At 45.1% G+C, this 16,520-nt stretch overlaps 1 protein-coding gene across 1 annotated transcript in view; it reads left to right on the top strand.

Annotated features, from left to right (window-relative positions):
* The window catches only part of LOC311245228 (transmembrane protein 131-like), a 75,696-nt gene that overhangs the window by 52,248 nt on the left and 6,928 nt on the right, over positions 1 to 16,520 (top strand). The window contains exons 25-34 of the mRNA XM_084335059.1: positions 2,579 to 2,765; positions 3,751 to 3,936; positions 7,832 to 7,993; positions 9,341 to 9,657; positions 9,962 to 10,125; positions 10,638 to 10,759; positions 12,687 to 12,817; positions 13,030 to 13,173; positions 14,622 to 14,760; positions 15,649 to 15,767. Of these exons, the coding sequence (XP_084191185.1) occupies positions 2,579 to 2,765; positions 3,751 to 3,936; positions 7,832 to 7,993; positions 9,341 to 9,657; positions 9,962 to 10,125; positions 10,638 to 10,759; positions 12,687 to 12,817; positions 13,030 to 13,173; positions 14,622 to 14,760; positions 15,649 to 15,767 (1,671 nt within the window). The remainder of the gene's footprint in view (positions 1 to 2,578; positions 2,766 to 3,750; positions 3,937 to 7,831; positions 7,994 to 9,340; positions 9,658 to 9,961; positions 10,126 to 10,637; positions 10,760 to 12,686; positions 12,818 to 13,029; positions 13,174 to 14,621; positions 14,761 to 15,648; positions 15,768 to 16,520) is intronic.

Below are 16,520 nucleotides of genomic sequence, written 5' to 3'. Positions count from 1 at the left end.
TATCAACAGCAAGAACAACACACCCATAACCATGGAACAAAACCCATTAGAGGATGTAAACAGCTTCACTTACCTTGGAACCATAATTTCTGTGGAAGGTGGTACGGAAGACGATGTCCAAGCCAGGATTGGAAAGGCAAGGACATCATTCAACATGCTAAACATCATCTGGAAGGCAAAAAACCTGTCACTCAAGACCAAGCTACAGATCTTCAACTCAAACGTAAAGACCACTCTACTATATGGCTCAGAATCCTGGAAAACCACCACCACTATAATAAGCTACAGACCTTCACCAACCGGTGCCTCAGACGCCTCCTGTGAATATACTGGCCCAACACCATCTCTAACGCCAACCTGTGGGAACTCACCAAACAGGACACAATAGAAATTCAAATCCGGAGGAGGAAGTGGAAGTGGATATAGGTCACACACTCAAAAGAAAGAAATCAATCACAAAGCGGGCGCTGACATGGAACCCACAGGGCAGGAGGAAGAGAGGCAGACCGAGAACCACCTGGAGAAGAACCACAGAACAGGAGATGAAGAAAGAAGGACTGTCCTGAATTCTAGAAAGCATTTGATTGGATGATGCTAAATTAGTATACACCCCCATATGCTGGATGACTCATCCACATTCTTTTTTCAGTTTTTCAGGAAATGACTAACTCTAAAATACCATTAGGAATATCTACAAAATACCTCTTTTGTCATTGTTGGGACAGATACTGCCTTATAAATAATAATAATTAGGGATGCCCCGATCACGTTTATTGCCACCGATCGTCTTGAGCCATATCGGCCGATACCGATCCGATATCGATCGTTTTTTATTAAAAAAATAATATATATATATTTTATATATATATATATATATTTTTTTTATAAAATATATATATTATATAATTATACTTGTAGTTGTATTGTCTGCGAGACATCGCCACCACGCAACAAGTCAAAATGCTCGCTATCTGCAAACAGCTCCACTGTCTGTGTGTATACTCTGCTTTGGTCAAATCACATTCAGCGTGGGGCCTGAGAGTGCTGGGGCTGACGTTCTGCAGATGGATACTATTGAGTCAGAGCGATAGTTCAACAGGGTCTGAAACGTGTTATGAAGCATGATAGCTAATTAGCCAATGTTCAGCTGCAAAAACAAATAATGTCAATTATGTTATAAGACATTGATATCAGGAGCTATCTGTAGCTACTGCTAGCCGGCTAGATGACGTTAGACAATGCATCATGTATTAAAATAAAGTGAACTATTTAGCTCACTAACGTGAGCTACCTAGCTAACGGAGGTTTCATGCTGGTGCATCCCTATCATTCTGAAATGCGCATTTGTTGATATCAGGAGCTATCAGTAGCTAGCCAGTTAGACAACGCCTCATCATGTATTAAACTAAAGTGAATAGTTGACTGTGTAGTTTTGTTTAAACGGTAACGCTAGCTCACGGGCGATAGCTAGTTAGCCAACGCTAGCCAGCTCTTGCGAAAACGAATGCCAAACTGTCACGTTGATAGCAGGAGCCATCAGTAGCTAGATGACATTAGACAACGCCTCGTGTATTAAACAAAAGTGAATAGATGACTGGGCCATTTTGTTTAATGCTTCAGTTATGTTGAAAGAGGAGCTCTGCGGTGCTCATGCACTCGACTCGTCGAAGGGTTTGTTTGTTGACATGAGATGGGTCTGGGAGGGGGAGGAGGAGGGGCAAGACGCGCAGCAGCAGAGTGTGTGGCTGTGAGCGAGTGAGAACTCCGCAGAGAATTGGATCATGTTTTCCGTGTCATCGATCGGTTTTGACGATCTGCGAAAATCTGTGGCCTTTCTGTTTCTCTAGTAAATAAGCTGTTGTTGTCCTCTCTTGATCTGTGCCGTTTCTGTTTCTCTAGTAAATAAGATGTTGTGCTCCTCTCTTGATCTGTGCCGTTTCTGTTTCTCTAGTAAATAAGATGTTGTGCTCCTCTCTTGATCTGTGGCCTTTCTGTTTCTCTAGTAAATAAGATGTTGTGCTCCTCTCTTGATCTGTGGCCTTTCTGTTTCTCTAGTAAATAAGCTGTTGTGCTCCTCTCTTGATCTGTGGCCTTTCTGTTTCTCTAGTAAATAAGATGTTGTTGTCCTCTCTTGATCTGTGGCCTTTCTGTTTATCTAGTAAATAAGCTGGTGTCCTCTCTTGATCTGTGGCCTTTCTGTTTCTCTAGTAAATAAGCTGTTGTGCTCCTCTCTTGATCTGTGCCCTTTCTGTTTCTCTAGTAAATAAGATGTTGTGCTCCTCTCTTGATCTGTGGCCTTTCTGTTTCTCTAGTAAATAAGATGTTGTGCTCCTCTCTTGATCTGTGGCCTTTCTGTTTCTCTAGTAAATAAGATGTTGTGCTCCTCTCTTGATCTGTGGCCTTTCTGTTTCTCTAGTAAATAAGCTGTTGTGCTCCTCTCTTGATCTGTGGCCTTTCTGTTTCTCTAGTAAATAAGATGTTGTTGTCCTCTCTTGATCTGTGGCCTTTCTGTTTCTCTAGTAAATAATATTTACTTTCTGTTTCTCTAGTAAATAATATTTACTTTCTGTTTCTCTAGTAAATAAGCCAAAGGAGCCCAACTTCACCCTCAGAAAGTCCTTCAAGGTCGAGAACACCGGTCAACAGCAGATCGACATCCGGTCCATCGAGATAAATGGCCGTTCCTGCGAGGGATTCGGTTTCAAAGTCCTTAATTGCCAAGAATTTGCACTAAAACCAAACGCTTCAAGGGACATAGTCATTTTGTAAGTAGCTCGGTTTCTGCAAGGAGGCTAAGAAAGAAGGAAGGGTCATCGCGTGAGAATACCAGCGTTCTATGCTCGGAATACCAGTTGTATTTAAGCCTTTGGGAGATGTAAATAATACAAAAAATATACCGGATATCTAAGTAAGGGATAATGTATAGCTACAAGGTCATTGTCGCAAAATAATTGACCGACACAGACTTTAGAACACAGAGGCGCCGCGCCGAGGTGTTCTAAACGCAGTGAAGGTCAATTATTTTGCGACAATGACCGAGTAGCTATACATTATCCCGCTTATTACATGGCTAACTTACTAACAATATACCTAATTCATTTTACACCATTGACAAGACGAGATCAAATGCAGACGCAGTTGTTCTGTGGCTCCGCTGTAATCGCCGGCAGCCGGCAGGTGTGTGGTCTGATTACACTGATGAGTGCAGCTGTGCATAATGGTAATGCTTAGCTTTCGTGACTGCGACCAAAATGCTTGATTGTGATTGGTCAATAGCGCTCTGTTACCCGTATCAGCGGTCATTATTGCGCGTTGCCCATGGCAGCGGTCAGTTATCGAGAAATAATTCACCGCTGTCAGGGGCAACCGAGCGTGTTAAAACGCCATGTAATAAGGGAATATACATCAACCGATATATCAAACGTTAGCTAGTTAACAATGCAACGATTGCAGATGATTCTGACATCCGAGGTAATAACCTGTTTTAAAAGACGGGTCATAAACGAGCAGATTGTTGATCCCATTCAACTTGGCACCAATGTACGTTCACGTGCTACACAGTGACTCAATGACCCTTCCTTCTTTTATAGTTTCTGTTATTATTTTCACTTTTACTTTCAAACTGTGTGTAAATGCTAACTCACTTGACTTTGTTTATATACAGTATATATATATCTATTGATCTATCTGTATGGATCTCATTATATTTCCCCTCCCCTGTGTGTCTCTCTCCGTCGGTCCGTCCTCCAGGTTCACGCCTGACTTCACGGCGTCCCGCGTGATCCGGGAGCTGAAGCTGACCTCCGCGGGCGGCTCCCGCTTCCTCTTCTCCCTCAACGCCTCCCTGCCGTACCACATGCTGGCCTCCTGCGCCACCGCCCTGCCGCGGCCCAACTGGGAGCTGGAGCTCTACGTCATCATCTCTCTCATCATGAGGTCAGCTATAAACCCCCCTGCCGCTAGGACTGAATGTCGTAGGGCTGCCATCGACTGAAGGAACACGCCGACATTTGGGGAAATTAGCTTACAGTCTTCTCCAGAGAGAGACGAGAAGATAAGATACCAGTTTCCTCTCTGTGCGTTCAGTAGAAAGCTATCTGGCTGCACGTTACCTAGCTTAGCACAATGCATGGAAGCGGACAGTGCCGGTTAGCCTTCGGGAGAGGTGTTAGTTGGACAATGCCTAGGCTAACCGGCACTGTCCGCTTCCGTTCAGCACTGTCCGCTTCCGTTCAGCACTGTCCGCTTCCGGGGGGGGCAGGCAGGCAGGGTCCAGGGTCCACCTGTCCTGGAAGACTTCAATGTGGAGAAATTCCAGTCAAATATTATCTGTGTTTATTTTATATTTTTTTAATCCTCTCTTTCTCAGATTTTTCTCTGTTTTTCTTCCCGTCCCAATTTAGTCGTTGTGCCAATTCCCCCCCATCCCCTGCCTGGTTGTGGTGTGCATGTTCTCCTACTGGTCGGTACAAGGGAACCCTGAAGTCCACCACATGCTTCCTCCGACACATGTGGAGACAGCCAGTGACTCTTTTTTCACCTGGCAGCGAGGACTCTCATTGGTGAAGCGTAACGCGTGGGAGGTCACGCTGCCTTCACCATTTCCTGCCTCCGCTGAGCAAGCGCCCAGACCTAACCTGTAGGCGTCGCTGTCCACAACGCCAGATTCCCACCCATGACTTCCCTCCCCCTAACTAGGGCTGCACGATTAATAGTTTTTTAATCGAAATCGCGATTTGGAATGATGCAATTATCAAATCGAAAAAAGGGAAAAAAATCGCTATTTTACATATAGCGATACTTTACATATCTGTAAAGAATTAACCTCAGACAGACAGAATGTTTAGTTTCTTGAAAAGAGGAGCACATGGTTCAAATCGATCCGAGAGGGTTGCACACAACGGAGAATGTGAAAGGCTACATCTAACGTGTCGGTTTTGTGTCGGTTACCGTCGGTAGTGTGATAGTAAAGGGTTAACCTTCTGTAGTGTGGCAGTGAAAGGATTAACTGGCTGTTGTGTGGCAGTGAAATGGTTAACCTTCTGTGTATTGTCGCAGTGAAATGGTTAATGCAGTCTCGCTCTTCCTCCAATTGCCATTTGTTAGTTTTGCATAACTGATGGTTACGTGATGTGATGGTTGGAACGACTTGAGAGGATGACTGCCAGCTTGAACTTGGACCCAAACCCACATCCGTTTTAAAAGAGGAGGTTCTAGGTTGCGTTCCCATCGAACTCATCAATAGTGTATGCTTTGTTGATTGCCTTACAAGTACCCTTTTGTATCCACATTTAAACACCAGCAAAACGCCTTTAGACCACTCTCAATTAAAGGTGCTGTAACTGGTATTTTATTGTTTGGTAAAATACATGTAAGTTGTTAAGTTATTAACTTTTTGCAAATGTTTTCACAATTTTATTTACACTTTCTTTCATATAGCTTATCTCTCCTTGTACAATATCCTTGAGTCTGAGAAAGGCGCTTCTCTCTTCGAATCCTATTTATTATTACATATTATTACATGAGTTAAAATAATAACTCTACACTCTGACAGCCATCACTGATTAGTGTTGACAAAACTTTGGCAAGATAGGGATTTTCTTTTATTTACTACTCAACTTTTCTTAGTATTTACAAAGTATAGTTAAGTACATGCCAGGAGTATTGTATACGTTGCCTGTACCTTGATGTTTTGTCCTGCATTTATCCTCAGCACCCAAGACTAATTCAAAACTATTTTGATTGTTATGGCAATAAATTACAAATTCCTCAATCGCTCTTAAAGGTGCTGTGTATTTTTGTGTTAAGATAAGGTGCTGTGTATGTTTGTGTTAAGATAAGTGTTAAAGAGCTCTACATTCCGAGAGCCATCTCTGACGTAAACAGAAAATAAATGTCTTGGTATCCCGTTCCCACTTTATCCAATCAGGAGAGAGAACTCCACACTGTTCTTGGAACAAGTAAAATAATCGACCAGTGCAGTAAGCAAACTTGGCTTGGCAAGATTTCTTGAAATAAATACAAATATCTATGGTTATCTCTCCTGATTGGATAAAGTGGGAAGGGATACAAGAAAATGTATTTTCTGGTTAAATCATAGATGGCTCTGGGAATGTAGAGCTCTTTAACACTTATCTTCACAACACAAACATACACAGCAGCACCTTTAAGAGCGATTGAGGAATTTGTAAGTTATTGCCCTAACAATCAAAATAGTTTTTAATTGGTCTTGGGTGCTCAGGATAAATGCAGGACAAGACATTCATGTACTCCTGGCATGTACTTAACTATACTTTGTAAATACTAAGACAAGTTGAAAAGTTGAGTAGTAAATAAAAGAAAATCCCTATCTTGCCAAAGTTTTGTCAAAAGCAGGCCTATTTAACAAACTATGGCCACTTAATAATCGTTTCCTACAGGCTAATCCACTGAGAAGCAGACGTTTTAATATAAATGTATGACCTTGCTGCAGTGTTGCTCTCCCCACTCCAGATCCTCAAACCCGGACGAGACAAACGCCTTGTGTGTGTTTTGTCCCAGGAATGAGAGGGGAGGGAACGAGGATAACGCTTGGATAAATTCGATCCGCAGCCCACATGTTTTCATTTAACTATCAGACGGGAGAGAAGGCCGACTTCACAGAACATCTTTGTGTCTGGAACATAGTTGGGCTACATTCCATATCAGCCCTGTAGACCTGGGGGAGTGAGGTTCCACTGTGACCATCAGGGTTGGGTACCGTTCACATTTGAACAGTTACCAGTACCCAACGATACTTTAGTCTCTAAAAATGTAATCTACCTACCTCAGTTGTAAAAAAAAATGTCCAAACTTCAAATAATTTATTATCATTATTATTTATTTAGAACAATTTGTTAATATATATATATATATATATAATATTGCAGCGAGCGTTTTCTGCATCTAGCTTTGTAAAGTGTAACCACACTTGCGACCGTTTTTGGCTTGCCATTTCCCCGACTGCTTTGTTGTTGAATCAAGTCAAATCCTAGGTAAGCGTGTATTGGGTGTGTGAACGTGCGGCACACTTCATAGGTTTTGTTTCGCGGTAAACGAAACGTTGACATCATCGGACTTTATGAAGAAAAAAAAAATATATATATATACCGGTATATATTTAAATTATTACAGAAATGTGGCACCGGTGGATCTCACGTGAATCGGTACTCGGTAGCACCGACGTGATTCGATCGATACCCTTAAAAGTACCTGATTCGGTACCCATCCCTAACTGTGACCATTCCCCCATTGCAGCTGCCCAGTCCAGATCAAAGGCTACGTTCACACTGCAGGCAAAAGTTGCCCAAATCTTCATTTTTATTTAAAAATAATTTACTCATATCTCCGATCTGATTCTTTCATGACAGTGTGAACAGCATAAATCACATGGAATCTGATCTTTTCTATTCTGATTTAAATTGGGCCACTTTCATATGTGGTCCTAAATCAGATACAGGTCAGATTTCTTGTGCATGTTTTTCCATTGGGTTTATCTTATCATCCAACATCCAAACTCCACACAGAAAGGCCCGGCAGATACCCCACCTGGGTAACTGGCAACACGGCGACCTGGTCCCCAAGCGGGAATCAAACCCAGGTTTTGTTAACCACTACACCACCGTGCCGCCACATATACGTCATACATATATACGGTGTTAAGGTGGTTAAGAGTCAGACATTCCTAGTAGTTCTCGAGTTCTGCAGCCGTTAGTTAGTTCTCCAGCTGCTGGCAGCAGGTTGTAATGATAATATAATGATCTTCTCATGTAATGAATAATATAATAATCTTCTCACGTCGTGTTCCCTGCAGTTCCATGTTCCTCCTGGTGGTGGTGACGGCGTACCTGGAGGCCCTGGGCATCTGGGAGATGTTCAAGAAGCGCGTGTGCTTCGAGTCGTCAAACACCTCCATGGAGACGGGCAAGCCCTTCGACCTCAGGGAGATAGTGCGCCTCCATAACAGCACGGCACAGTGGGTTTTCTCCTCCATTGGATTTGATTTGACATTTAAATTCAACAAAACATCAAGGATGAAACGCTATATATATATATATATAATTTTTGCATGTTCTTGGTATCTGATTCTAGGGACATCTATGGATCTCAGGGAATGTATTCCCAGTGTCAGAAATACTGTCTGTTACTAGGCTTGAGTAAATTGTAATGAACCAAATGAGAATATCAATGAAAAAAATTTACTGTGAATAACACCATGCTAAAATTGACCAGACCTGAAAAATCTAAGCAAATGAATAAATGGAAGATGATTAAACGGAAGGTTTTGTTAAAAAATTTGATAAATCTTTTTAATCGCCTGAAAGCACTACTTATTTCCCTTGTGCTCCTTGGTCTCAGACAGATAAGCAATACAAAACATGACCACAAATAACAATATGACAAACTACATATACATTTTAAGTGCAGTACAAACCTAGCCACAGACAACGATGTAACATACACAACATTTTCATACATTTTAAAATCTAGTTTTTTAACATTGTCGAGGCACCCATGATTTAACTTTTTTATTGTGTCTGCTACTAATACAAGGTAGCAAATTCCAATTGGTGCCTCCCCAGAATTTAAAAGAACATTTGCCCATATTTGTTTTGAACCTTGGAATGCACAGGTATTCCCTATTCCACTGAAAATAATGTGGATGTTGTGGATAATTAACTGAAATTGCTGCCTCTCTGTCCTTCATCCCTTGTACTACATGAGGTAATAATGGGGGTGCGACTGGCTCAGGAGGTAGAGCGGTCGTCTGGTAATCGGAAGGTTCCTGGTTAAATTCCAGCTCCTCCTGGCAGCGCGTCAAAGTGTCCTTGAGCGAGACACTTAACCCCCTTAACGGCTCCCGATGAGCGGGTTGGCACCCTGCGTGGTCGCCTCCGCCGTGGGAGTGTGAGTGAATGTGAGGCATAAGTTGTAAAGCGCTTTTGGATAAAAGCCGTTATATTAATGCAGTCCATTTAACACCGAGTATCTGCAGGGTATTAAAATGTTTGTATGGAACGCACACGTTTTTTTTTATAAAATGTTCTCCAAATCTTTATTAGTTATTATTATTATTATTTTTTGTTGTTGCTAGTATTGGTATAAAATGTGCTCTAAGTGGTATTAAAAAGTCTTCAATTTCACTTGTTGAAACCTGCAGATAATAATAATACTGTAGATACAATGGTACTCCACCCTGATTGACGGCACATACAGCGATTACAGACCTCCCCCTATGCTTGTAATCTATTAGGTCATTTTTCAAACCCCTGGTCATCCAACCTCCAACCAGGCCTGTCCCGTCCTCCTCTCCCCTCTCCAGGCCTGGCGGCAGGAACGCTAGAGTAGGCCAGAGCCGCTCCTCTCCGCAGCCCCCCCCGCCTGCCCCCCAGCCCGGCCCCAAGGCCTCCGACGCCTCGTCATCCAGCCAGCCAGCCGGCCGCAGGGCGCGCACCGCCGGCTCCAAACAGCAGGGCTCTGGCTCCGGTCAGCAGGGCCCCTCCGGCCCGGGGAGAGGGGCCAACTCTGGGCAGGAGGAGCAGGACTACGCCAGCCTGGTGGAGGCCATGGACAAGGATCTGGACAGACCAGAGTTTACCCCTGAAGAGCTGGAGTCTGCTCCCAGCGCTCAGGGCAAAGGTACCAGGATGCTGTGGTTTTATCTAGGAGGGAAATGTGATCGTGTGTGTGGACCACACTCTTAATAATCTGAATTAAACTATTCAGAACTAGGCCTTCACATCAAGCCTCATGAACGTGGGTGTGGTGTTAGTTTGGTGTATGTTTTTCCTGCAACTACTTAGACTGTTCAAATGAACCAAATATGAGAGACAGTGTGTGTGTGTGTGTGTGTGTGTGTGTGTGTGTGTACGTACGTGGACGGACGGACGGACGAGGTTCACAGGTTTCAGCCAAGTTCAAGTTTTTCTTCTTCTCTGTCCAGGAGCTAAAGGGAAGGTACCGCGCAAACCAAAGGCCCAGAAGAAGAAGGAAGAGGCGGCAGAGAGCAGGACAAAGGGAAAAGCTCAGGGAGAGGATGACAACGACGACAGCTCCTCCACCACCACAGAGACCTCCAACACAGACACAGAGGCCAGCCTCAAAGAGGTACCACAGACACACACATGTCCCTAACCTCCAACACAGACACACACAGAGGTCCCTAACCTCCAACACAGACACACGGAGGCCAGCCTCAGAGAGATACCACACACACCCGATATTGGACCATGGGTAATGATGAAAATGGTGTCTGCGATGGCACAAAACAGATTTAGGGAAGGTAGATGAAAATAGGGTGAATTTGAACAACTTGTGAACAGCAGGTTTTTGGAGATCTCTTTGGGACGGTCCTGAGATTGTTGAGAGAAACACGTAACCCCTGGATTCCTGGCTGGACCAAAGGTACACTTTTCTTCTGCCTGTTTGTAGAACAGAATTTATTGAAAGTTATTGGGAATGTGCAGGCGGGGGGGGGCTTCGATTGATCTATCTAATGTATTTTCTCCCTCAGAACACGGTGCTGCAGTACGATATACTCTCTTAAAACATATCCTCTCTGACTTCTCTCTGGCACGGGGCTAGAAAACGTTACGCTTCACGCTTCCTCTGGTTCGCAGGAACTGGCCAACAAGAAAGGCAGGCCGCCAGCGCCGGAGAAGGAGGAGATCATCGCAGAGCAGAGTTTAAAACCCAAGAACAAGAAGCCAGCGAATACAAAGGAGAAGAGCCAAATGTCGAGGTTAGCAACCACACCCACACTCACCCACACCCCTCCCCCTCTGCATCACACTCACCACACTCACCCACACCCCTCCCCTCTGGATTACACTCACCCACACCCCTCCCATCTGGACCACACCCATCCACACCCCTCCCCCTCTGCATCACACTCACCACACCCCTCCCCTCTGGATTACACTCACCCACACCCCTCCCATCTGGACCACACCCATCCACACCCCTCCCCCTCTGCATCACACTCACCACACCCCTCCCCTCTGCATCACACTCACCCACACCCCTCCCCTCTGGATCACACTCACCCACACCCCTCCCCCTCTGCATCACACTCACCACACCCCTCCCATCTGGACCACACTCATCCACACTCACCACACTCACCCACACCCCTCCCCTCTGGATTACACTCACCCACACCCCTCCCCTCTGGATCACACTCACCCACACCCCTCCCCTCTGCATCACACTCACCCACACCCCTCCCCTCTGCATCACACTCACCCACACCTCTCCCCTCTGCATCACACTCACCACACTCACCACACTCACCCACACCCCTCCCCTCTGGATCACACTCACCCACACCCCTCCCCTCTGGATTACACTCACCCACACCCCTCCCCCTCTGCATTACACTCACCCACACCCCTCCCCTCTGCATCACACTCACCACACTCACCACACTCACCCACACCCCTCCCCTCTGGATCACACTCACCCACACCCCTCCCCCTCTGCATCACACTCACCCACACCCCTCCCTCTCTGCATCACACTCACCACACTCACCCACACCCCTCCCTCTCTGCATTACACTCACCACACTCACCCACACCCCTCCCCTCTGGATTACACTCACCCACACCCCTCCCCTCTGGATCACACTCACCCACACCCCTCCCCTCTGGATTACACTCAACCACACCCCTCCCCTCTGGATCACACTCACCCACACCCCTCCCCTCTGGATCACACTCAACCACACCCCTCCCCTCTGGATCACACTCACCCACACCCCTCCCCTCTGGATCACACTCACCCACACCCCTCCCCTCTGGATCACACTCACCCACACCCCTCCCCCTCTGGATCACACTCACCCACACCCCTCCCTCTCTGCATTACACTCACCACACTCACCCACACCCCTCCCCTCTGGATTACACTCACCCACACCCCTCCCCTCTGGATCACACTCACCCACACCCCTCCCCTCTGGATCACACTCACCCACACCCCTCCCCTCTGGATTACACTCACCCACACCCCTCCCCCTCTGCATCACACTCACCCACACCCCTCCCCTCTGGATCACACTCACCCACACCCCTCCCCTCTGGATTACACTCACCCACACCCCTCCCCCTCTGGATCACACTCACCCACACCCCTCCCCCTCTGCATCACACTCACCCACACCCCTCCCCCTCTGCATCACACTCACCCACACCCCTCCCCCTCTGCATCACACTCACCACACCCCTCCCCTCTGGATCACACTCACCCACACCCCTCCCCTCTGCATCACACTCACCACACCCCTCCCCTCTGCATCACACTCACCCACACCCCTCCCCTCTGCATCACACTCACCACACCCCTCCCCTCTGGATCACACTCACCCACACCCCTCCCCTCTGCATCACACTCACCCACACCCCTCCCCCTCTGCATCACACTCACCCACACCCCTCCCCCTCTGCATCACACTCACCACACCCCTCCCCTCTGGATCACACTCACCCACACCCCTCCCCCTCTGCATCACACTCACCACACCCCTCCCCTCTGGATCACACTCACCACACCCCTCCCCTCTGGATCACACTCACCACACCCCTCCCCTCTGGATCACACTCACCCACACCCCTCCCCTCTGCATCACACTCACCACTCATGACTTGTCTCCCTCGCTCCTCCCTCAGTTCCCTGGAGCTCCCATACGTCACCCCGCTGGAGAACAAGCGGAAAGCCTTCAACTCAAAGAGCGCTCTAAGCCAAGCACTAGCCAGCACTTCACCAGCAGCAACCAAAGTGTTACCTCCCAAACCAAGAGGTCAGTCCTGCTTAGTTATCATCTCTGTCTAGTTATCATCTCTGTCTAGTTATCATCTCTGTCTAGTTATCATCTCTGTCTAGTTATCATCTCTGTCTAGTTATCATCTCTGTCTAGTTATCATCTCTGTCTAGTTATTATCTGTCTAGCTGAGTTATCATCTCTGTCTAGCCGTCTATCTCCTCCACTCACTCACCGTCTCCCCGCCCCAGTGCCTCGTGGGATGCTGGAGGACCTGCGCCCCTCCCCCCTGGCCAAGTTCCTGCCCAGCGGGAGCAGCAGTGGCTCGGAGGGGGAGAGCAATATCTCTCCACCCCCGGAGTGGGACTGTATGCCGTTCTACAAGACCCACAGCGGTGAGAGACCAGCTCTGCTGTGCCTGTGTCTGTGCCTTTACTGGCTTGCATTTCCAATAAGATGAGATATTCCTTTATTGATCCCCTTGGGGACATGTGGGTGTCATAGCAGCAGGGGGGAGGGGAGGTACAGGTATGGGCAGGGTAATAGTAGAAAGACATAAATATAGGCAATGACATTAGATCTGAATATAAGGAAAAAAATAGCAGTGTAAACGATATAATTCCTGAATAAAAGTGTATGAGACAAATAAATGGTGTAAACAAAGGTGCAGATGAAGGTCTGTATGCCCTAATAAGAATAATACACTATTTGTATAGCACCTTTCATACAAAAAATTGCAGCTCAAAGTGCTTCACAACTGGGGAAAAAAAGACAAAATAAGCACATAAAGTGCAGACATATAGAATCAGTTTTTCACATTAGGATCTAACATCCCAATAGGTCACATTGTTTATGGTTTGATTCAGTTTTAAAAATAAATATATTGGTTACATTATACTTAACAATAAATATAAGCAATAAAGAATTTGAATCTTGACTGTTCAAGTTCATTCCATGAGCTAGGGCATCATAACAGGGTTTGCACAAGGTCCTTGAAGTGCTTAGCTTGATTTTTTTTACCAAAAAAAGGTAAGGCCTGGAATTCCTTAAACAGCCCATTTTTTAACAAGGTGCTTAAAAAGTCCTTGAAATTCAAATCAATCATTCACATTGAACGTTTTGTTCATCCATGATAAAATTGTTCTGAATCAAGAAATTGCATCTTTTTTATTTAAAGTGTAACTAATGGTTTTAAGCCATAAATATTGGATCAGATTCCTTTTCTATAAAAACTGCATTTAAAAGTGAAGTGTATCCTTTTAAATGCCCTTTTAAAATGAAAAATGTTGCTTAGGAAAGTACTTGAAAGTCCTTTGCAATGGGAACCCTGTAACAAAATGCTGATTTGTTTCAAAACAATGCAGAGAATCAACTTTGCTTTAAAATGTGACTCTTGGTATCTTTGTGTCCACAAGATTCTCAGATATAATGCCCTGTTTTAGCCTGGTATCTCCCCTGCATCTTGGTATCGCCCCAACAACCTGGTATCTGTGTGTCGTGGATATCAAATCCCTCCCCCTCCTCCCCCCATGTGTCCCCTATCCTGTGTCTCCCCCCTACCCCCCCCCCTTTTGACCGCTCCCCGTTCTCACTATAAAGGGCTCCTCCCGACACCATTCAGTTTTCTCTTCCTAGGTAATTTCAGCTGATAACCTGGGCGAAAGCCACTCAACCATGTATCTAACTATCTTGTATATAATTGATTTATCTGGCTAATAATATATCATGATATTCACTATATCCTACAGGTGCGTCCCAACTGAAGAGCCCACATGTGTCTGCCTGACAGCAGGGATATATAGGCTTCCATGGTGATTAAGTGTCAATGTTCCTATCTCCTCAGCGGTGGACAGTCTTCAGCAGATCTCCATACAGACCATGAACGCAGATCCATTCCTGAAGAGACCCATCGGTACCCCTCCGCCAGCCTCCGCCTGCTTCTCTACCTGTAGCCCCTACAGCGCTGTGGGCTACACAGGCAGGTAAAAAAAAAACAGGGTTAAAAAGTCTTACGTTTAATGATCACAATTTTAGGTCTTTTAAAAAAGGTCTTGAATATGATTTTGATGTGTTGGATATTGGATCAGGAAGTGTCGTGGAACCGGACTCGTCAATTATGTCATAGACTGTTCTTCATGTTCAATATAGGTTTAATATTGAAACACATAAAGTACATGTAGGTTAAATGCGCTTCCTGAGAGGAGTGATCTCCCAGGTGGCGAGTGGGCACAGTCCTCTCGGCAAGCTCAGTTAACCTACATGTAGTTTGTCACCATGTGCAGAATCTGCCCTCGAACCTTTCTTTTTCTTTAAAAAAAGAAAAAAGTCTTACCCTTGATGTAAAGAAAATACCTATAGAGGATGTCTCTGATGCAGTCACTCTCCATAGACATTAGATTAGATTCAAATGTATTGTCATTATACAGCACAAGTACAGTACAACGAAAAGAAGTTTGGCATCCAACCAGAGTGCAAATGTATCAGTAAAGTGCAACAGTAATATACAATGTACAGGTGATTAAACTGGGTATACGATATATTGGTACTACTAATTAGTACTACAGAGTATAGTGCTAATCCGATGTATGTACAGAGCTCTAGTATTAATATGTACAGTAATACAGGTATAAAGACATTATGGTAGTAGTCATACTGGCCAGCAGCGTAACTAGTAAGAGTAGGTAAGGGATATGTACATAAACTACAGATATATAGTATCTACAGATATGTAAAAAGGAGTATATGCATCATGCATGCAAAATGTTTTTGTTCTTTATAGTACCACTGTTTTTGTTTTTAATTCATTGTATGGCTACAAATGGGTAACATATTTAACATTTTATTTGTATGTCTTATTTGTTTCTTTCCAGTGAAACGGGGTCAAAGGCTCCTGGCTGTAAAAGCAAACTCATCAAGTCACTTTCACTTCCTGGTCAGAACGGGAACCCTACCTTCGCCGCCGTGGCTGCAGGATATGACAAAAGCCCGGGTAAGAGACCACGGTCTAATTATTATAATACTAATAAGCATAAAATAGACTGAATAAAAGCGATGCAGAAAATAAGAAAAAGGTCAAAGCAACACAGACGATAACAATACAAATATTGATTGATTTGATTTGATTTTTATTTAGTACATAACATTTATACAATAGTATAAAAACAAGGGGTACAAGGATAACATGTGAAAGTCTGTCGACTTGTTTCCAACATGGTCCCAAGAAGAATACAATAAATCACAAAGAAAGGGTTAAGAAGATAAGATAGATACTAGATAAAATAGACAATTTTCTGAAAGAGCCTCATTACAGCATGTCATGTTCCTGTTCTTCAAGAGTGGTGGCCAAGCACCCACTGCAACCTATTGTTGCAGATGTCGCTTCACACCCCTCTTGAAGACAGCAATAGTGGGGGAGTTTTGGATGGCCCTGGGCAGAGAGTTCCACAGCCAGCAGGCTGTAGACAGAAAGGCATTCTGTGAATAGGAACCCTTTCTAGGCTCATAAACTGAGAGCTGTCCAAACCGTAACTGTCGTCCGTGGACCTGGCCACGCAGGACAATGCGAGAGCATAAATATCTGGGGGCAGATCCATTTAACATTTTATACATATGTCCCAGTTTCAGAAAGGAGACCCTCTGCTCCACAGGGAGCCATCCCACCTCATTGAAGTGACATGGCTCAATATGGGTTCGAGGTGGCAGATTTAGATTGATAAACCAAACCAACAATTAAGTTGAAACA

The sequence above is a fragment of the Notolepis coatsorum genome (genome assembly GCF_963971535.1).
Source record: "Notolepis coatsorum genome assembly, chromosome: 1".
Taxonomy (NCBI): domain Eukaryota; kingdom Metazoa; phylum Chordata; class Actinopteri; order Aulopiformes; family Paralepididae; genus Notolepis; species Notolepis coatsorum.
Note: the sequence above shows the minus strand (reverse complement) of the source record. Positions and strands in the feature narration are given on the sequence as shown.